Source organism: Bidens hawaiensis, unplaced genomic scaffold (assembly GCF_021521415.1).
Source record: "Bidens hawaiensis isolate Kalapana, Puna unplaced genomic scaffold, B.hawaiensis_p1.1 tig00024004_1, whole genome shotgun sequence".
Taxonomy (NCBI): domain Eukaryota; kingdom Viridiplantae; phylum Streptophyta; class Magnoliopsida; order Asterales; family Asteraceae; genus Bidens; species Bidens hawaiensis.
In genome coordinates, this window is record NW_027493779.1 from 286,989 (window position 1) to 293,436 (window position 6,448).

At 35.5% G+C, this 6,448-nt stretch overlaps 1 protein-coding gene across 1 annotated transcript; it reads left to right on the forward strand.

The window, feature by feature from the left end:
* The first annotated feature begins 1,548 nt into the window (after nt 1-1,548).
* LOC143568546 (tocopherol cyclase, chloroplastic-like) lies at nt 1,549-6,133 on the forward strand. Its single transcript, XM_077054677.1, has 10 exons — nt 1,549-1,841; nt 1,925-2,169; nt 2,251-2,330; nt 2,654-2,730; nt 3,919-4,088; nt 4,782-4,879; nt 4,965-5,072; nt 5,153-5,269; nt 5,636-5,785; nt 5,936-6,133. Exons 1-10 carry the CDS (start codon nt 1,549-1,551, stop codon nt 6,110-6,112), a joined length of 1,515 nt encoding a protein of 504 aa, XP_076910792.1. The 3' UTR covers nt 6,113-6,133.
* The last annotated feature ends 315 nt before the right edge of the window (nt 6,134-6,448 follow it).

Here is a 6,448-nt window from a genome sequence, read left to right on the forward strand (position 1 = left end):
TCAAAATTGGTAAAACATAAAAATACACAAGGCTCGGTGAGCCTAAACGAACTTCCCATACAAGGATTGAGCTCGGGGTCGGTAACTAAATGAGCTTCAAGGCTTAGGCTCAGCTTGAGCTTGAAAAAGCTCGGCTCCAATTCCTTATATTTAAAAAAAAAGAAAAGAAAAGAAAACATTGTGTATACCTTTCATATTTTGAATATAAACCATACAAAACACCCTAATCATGTGAACATAACTCCTTATATTCTTATAACAATAATTGGAATTCTGTAAATAAGTAATGGAACGTTGGACTGAATATTCAAACTATAAAAATAATAATAAGTAAATTACATTAGATGCAACAAAAGCAACGGCTTTAGATTTTTGTGTGCGTTTATTTGTAAAAAGTTGACTCCAACAATCTCCCCATACCTACATATTATAAACAAATTATATACTTATCATTTTGCTGTGCATCATAAAGTGGATGTTGAATAAGAAAATTTTAATACATCAAAATTTGCAGATGAAATGAACATACATGTTTTTTTGAAAGTGATTATGTGATATGCAATAATCAAATACCATATAACCAATTGTTTACATATTTGTGGAAAACAAAGCCGGATGTGCTTGTGTTGTTTAAAGTTGTAACAATCAGATGTTTTGAATGCAAGATTCGATTACATACTCCTTAACTGTTAAATGTATTTCATTTCTTTATGCTTTGCAACAGATTGTATAAGCAAAATACCAAACACACAAAAATATGTAAAGCCTACTTGCATATTCTGTAAGTGTGTTGGTATTTATTCTAAAGTTTGTTTTTACAAAGGATTAGCCTTAATCACTTTGTTTTGTCATTTAACTTGCAAATTTGGAATGTACGGTCAAAAATGTTTGGAAACTGTAAACAAAGAGACTTGTATTTTGACATTCAAGTTTTATCCCATTTCAGATAAACACCCAACAATTAAGAAACAAAGAGAACCTATAAATATTGTAGCCAAACACAAAGCACATCAAAGCAACAAATTTGAGCAAATAATGTCTTCCCTACGATATAGACACCAATATATTTACATCCAACACAAAAAGATAACCTAATTACCTTATGAACACAATTGCCAGTGGTGAGGTCTATTGGTTGTCCATCTTCATTCACTGATTATCCACTCGCATCATCTCCAATTTGACAGAAGAGGCGCCCTAGGGTTTGTAATTGGTAGGGGTATTAAATGAAAAGAAACCGGGTTATAACACTATATTGAGTCGGGTAAGGACCCAGGCGAGATCCAGAAAATAAACCATATCTTGAATACGGGTCATAAAAAGATGAGGAGTGCTCTAGTGTTAAAAATGGGTACTCTTTTACTAGAATAGAAATAGACAGATAGATCTGAATCTGGGATGAGGGAAAAGTAAATAAATAATGAATGAATGAATTAATAATATCCACCGCCGTTTTGTTTGTTTGGAGTAGAAGAAACAAGCACGCCACCTCGTGGTTGTCATTGTTAATATCTATCTCCCCCCCCCCCCCCCCACATCAACTAAACCATGGACTCACATACGCTTCAGACCTCCACCTCCCCTCATTATTATTATTTTCCTTCATCACTCACTCCATCATCCATTTCAAAATCAAAACCTAACCTCAAATTCTCATTCAATTTCAATGGAGCTGCTGATCAGTCCAGTGCTACTCGCCGGGGTTTATCTGCGACGCCCAAGACGGATATTTACGATGTGCAATTGCAACAAGACAACATTAATAATGAGGAGAAGATTGTGAATCCTCCTCTTTATGTGCCCACGCCTTCTAATCGACCTCTCCGTACTCCTCACAGCGGGTCGGTGGATTATTTTTTTTTATATATGTTATGTTTTCTATTAACACTTAATAACTAACTCCATACATTGATTCTTGTATCAGTTACCACTTTGATGGCACTACACGCAAGTTTTTTGAGGGTTGGTACTTGAAGCTTTCAATACCCGAACGAAGACAAAGCTTCTGCTTTATGTATTCTGTCGAGAGTCCTGCTTTCAAAAACAACCTCAATATGTTGGAGCAACTGCAGTATGGACCGCGCTTTACTGGAGTTGGAGCTCAAATCCTTGGCGCGGACGACAAGTACATCTGCCAATACACTAAAGAATCTCACAACTTTTGGGGAAGTAAGTAACTTCACCAAAATCCATCATCACGACGCTGTTTTTTTTTTCTTATTACAAAGAAAACTGTAAACTTAATACCAGGTCGGCATGAGCTGATGCTTGGAAACTCTTTTAGTGTGCAAACCGGGAAGCGCCCTCCAAACAATGAAGTTCCACCCCAGGTTGGTTGATTTTCCTCCAACCCATTTATATGTATAGTAAGTATATTTGGGTTATGTTTCATTGATAAGGGTTAAGTTAGCTGGAAAAAGGGATTTAGCTAAGACAAAGTGGGTTCAAAGTTGCCCCAACTAATACTTTTGGTTATTATTTTAGAAAATTGGAAAATGGATATTATTAATATTTTTTTTAATGTTTTGCTACACAATACTAGAAATCCCTTTGCCTTGTGTAAGGGATTCTACTAGAGTTGACAATCTGAAACTGTGATAACAAACTCAATTATGTGAGCGACATCTAGTTTATATAAACTTCACCTATGCAGGTTTTTAATGAGAGTGTGATTGAAGGATTTCAAGTTACTCCCCTATGGCATCAAGGTTTCATCCGTGATGATGGAAGGTGTGTTTCTCTTCCATTCTTTTTCTCATTTCTAAGCTAAAACATACATACTAACAGACACAAGGCACTATAAAGACGACTTGAGCCCCGGCCCTTTCGGTCTCCCCATCTATTTGAAGCTTTCCTAGAATAAGAAAGTAATAAATGGGTTCAAATGACTTTTGCTAATATACTAGAAATAAGTTGTTAAAGTACACCATCAGCCTCTGCATGTTCGGTTTCATCTTCCTTATTGCTATTCATACTCGACCTGCTGCTGTTATTTCCCCTTCCTGCAATATAAACCAGAAAAATCAAGACATATCCAAACAAAAAAAAAATATGACATTGTTAAGGGTTAGCCTATCTATATGCTGACTACTAAGGTCCCGCTTGTTGAGACACAACAGCCAAGCTAAACAAAATCTAGGTTTTAAAAGCATAAGAGCAAGTATGATCTTGTTCAAGAGGAACTGGATTCAAGCTAAAATTGTGTTGTTGATAATGTTGATACTTGTGCATTGGTATGAACAGTGAACTATCTGCATTATTGTTCTTATTACACATAAAAAATTTTTACTTTTCAGATATTCATTGTGAGATTTACATGTGTAATTTTAATGAATGTTAACTTGTTAAGTTTCTGAAAGAATACTAGAAAGAATGAAAATTAGTTTTATGTATTCATAATTTCATACTTTACAAGCTATGGTCTTGGCGACAAGGTTTTAAGAGTCTTGTTTGACTGTAGTCAGGAAGTCAAAAAGGTTTACACTGATACCTAACTGGCGGAATGCATTTCAGTTTATTCTGAAAATAGCATTATATTTAGAATTTAAGATTACTATTTATGACTTCTTCTCATCATGTTATGTTGTTACTTTGCCGAATTTTGAAAAGAAACCGCTCAAAACGATTTATAGGAATTGATGCTACAGATTGTGGATGAACTCTGCTTTTATAAGATTATGCATTCTAATGACTAAGTGAGCTCATATTTTTGGTGCAGTTTACTGAGCATATTAATTTGAACTATAACCGGCAATAATGATATACGCATAAGGATTAATCAATGTTTCTTTAGGTGTCAGCTTATATTTATGGATATAATTACTGATATTAATGTGATATATTACATGTGTTTAAACTTTGTTTCTAGAGAATTGAGATATAGCTTGATTGTTTGATATATATAACTATTAACTTCAGGACAAATTATGCTGAAACTGTAAAAAGTGCACGTTGGGAGTATAGTACACGCCCGGTTTATGGTTGGGGTGATGTAGGATCTAAACAGAAGTCCACAGCTGGTTGGCTTGCTGTTTTTCCTGTATTCGAACCTCATTGGCAAATATGCATGGCTGGTGGACTCTCAACAGGCAAATCTCTTTTTTCATTAATATTTAATCTTACTTTATCCAAATTTGTGATCATTTATCTTCCCTCTGTTATTTATTTTTGTTGTTGCTTTGAAAAAGGTTTTTGTGGCAGCTAGAGATGTTCAAAAAGCTCGCTAGAAATCGGTTTGTAAATGAGCCTAGCTCGAGCAAAAATTAAGCTCTCGTGCTGGCTCACTTGTGTTGCTCGGTTAAGTTGAGCCAAAATTTTGTACTTTATAAGCCAAATCTATTTGTAAGTAGGCTGCATGGTATGTTCCATGAGCCGAAGTCGAGTTTTTTTCCCAAACTAGTGTTGGTGGAAAAAATTAATATGTTAATTTAAAACTACAAGGTGAATACAAAGTATATGAGAAACACTAGTTTGGTAAATAGTTTTTTCACCAACACTAGTTTGGGAAAAAAACTAGTCTATAATATGCTTTAAACCTTGGATTGCACTGCTCATTTGGAAAACCACTAATCCTTTTTGAGGTTCAATATGCTTTAAAGATGGTTAAAACTTCTTGAAAAAAATTTTGCCATTTATATTTCTCTTTTGTGATCTTAACTTGTTACATAATGATCCACCTTGACAAACATTCTAAATCAATGACCATTCATCATGCATATGAGAAACTGATCGTCTGTTTATTTAAACTAAATCAACATAAAACATTGTAAATGGTTTTCCAGGTTGGATAGAATGGGGTGACGAAACATACGAGTTTCAAAATGCTCCTTCTTATTGTGAGAAGAATTGGGGTGGAGGTTTTCCTAGAAAGTGGTTCTGGGTAGGTATTTATCTCGTGTTATGTATCAGTGTATGAAAGAGATAAGATTTCCCTTGTAACAAATCAATGCATCTACAATCTGCAGGTTCAATGTAATGTCTTTAAAGGTGCAAGTGGAGAAGTTGGTTTGACCTGTGGAGGCGGATTAAGGCAATTGCCTGGACTTAATGAAACATATGAGAATGCTGCACTGGTATTAAACCGTCGCTCGTTCGATTGTAAACATGTTAGAATCATTTGTATTTTTGTTTCTATAAAATTGCTCTCTTTCAGATTGGAGTTCACTATGGAGGTATTTTCTATGAGTTTGTTCCTTGGAATGGTGTTGTTGAATGGGAAGTTGCTCAGTGGGGTTACTGGCACGTAACCGGCGTTAATGAAACACATATGGTGATTAACTGATTATTATCACTCTGTTGCATATTTTCTTTTGGAATACCTATTTTCTTCTTTACCAGCAAACAAAGATCCTATGGATTCCAACTTTAATCAACTTGTTGCATTGTTTTGGCCGCTTAAATGTGGCTAAATGGACAGGTTGTGTAACGGGCTCTGCAGTCAAATCGGGATGGTTTGACCTGCAAACATGTTTCGTCTAGTTTGATACTTGATCAATACACTAAATACGATCTCAAAACTGTGTTCTAAACATCTATAAAACATTTTTAAACAAGTTTTTTGTGTACCGACCTGACGCGTTACAGCTAAATTTCACCTCTATGGTTACTATTTAACAGACGGATTTGTCATAAACAGGTAGAACTAGAGGCTTCAACCAAGGATCCAGGGACCACATTGCGAGCTCCAACTACAGAGGCGGGCCTCGCACCAGCTTGCAAAGATACATGCTTTGGTGATTTAACTCTTAAAATTTGGGAAAAAGGATCTGATGGCAGTAAGGGGAAGGTGTGTTTATTAGTTGACTTCGTATCAGTCTCTCTCTCTCTCTCTATCTATATATATATGTATATATATATATATATATAGCATCTGAGACAGCCTTAGATGTAATCATGTGCATATTATAACACTTTGTTGTGATTATTATGTATGTAGCTTATTTTGGATGTAACGAGCAACATGGCAGCTGTAGAAGTTGGGGGTGGGCCATGGTTTAACACATGGAAAGGCAAGACGAATACACCAGAAGTCATCAATCGGGTACTTGAGCTTCCTGTTGATGTGGATGGCATCTTCGGTCCGGTCCCTTTGCTCAAACCTCCTGGTTTGTAGCTGCCTGTCTGGTCAAATACACAAGTAAAATTATATGGTGTATATGCTATGTAGATTGACTGTATGCTGATGGTCCAGTAGCAGCTGTTTAGAATTGTACTTTTTGTGCAATCCGAAGGAAATTGATCGGATGAGTAATTTTGTTTTGAGACCGGTCTTTTATATTGCTTTGGAAAACTTGTTAAGAACCAAACATATAACGAGAGACTAGTTAGAAGGGTATCACCACATAAACGCATAGGTATGTAGTGATTTGTGCACATGTTAACAAATTAATATTACATCCATGCATTTGTCTAAAGAGTTGTTTATATTATCTTCTCCCAATGAATAGGT

Excerpts from the sequence above, each read along its gene's own strand:
- LOC143568546 (XM_077054677.1), top strand. The coding sequence starts at position 1,549 with ATGGACTCACATACGCTTCAGACCTCCACCTCCCCTCATTATTATTAT. Across the intron at positions 2,170-2,250 it reads ATCTCACAACTTTTGGGGAA|GTCGGCATGAGCTGATGCTT; the intron begins GTAAGTAACTTC and ends ACTTAATACCAG. Across the intron at positions 2,331-2,653 it reads ACAATGAAGTTCCACCCCAG|GTTTTTAATGAGAGTGTGAT; the intron begins GTTGGTTGATTT and ends TCACCTATGCAG.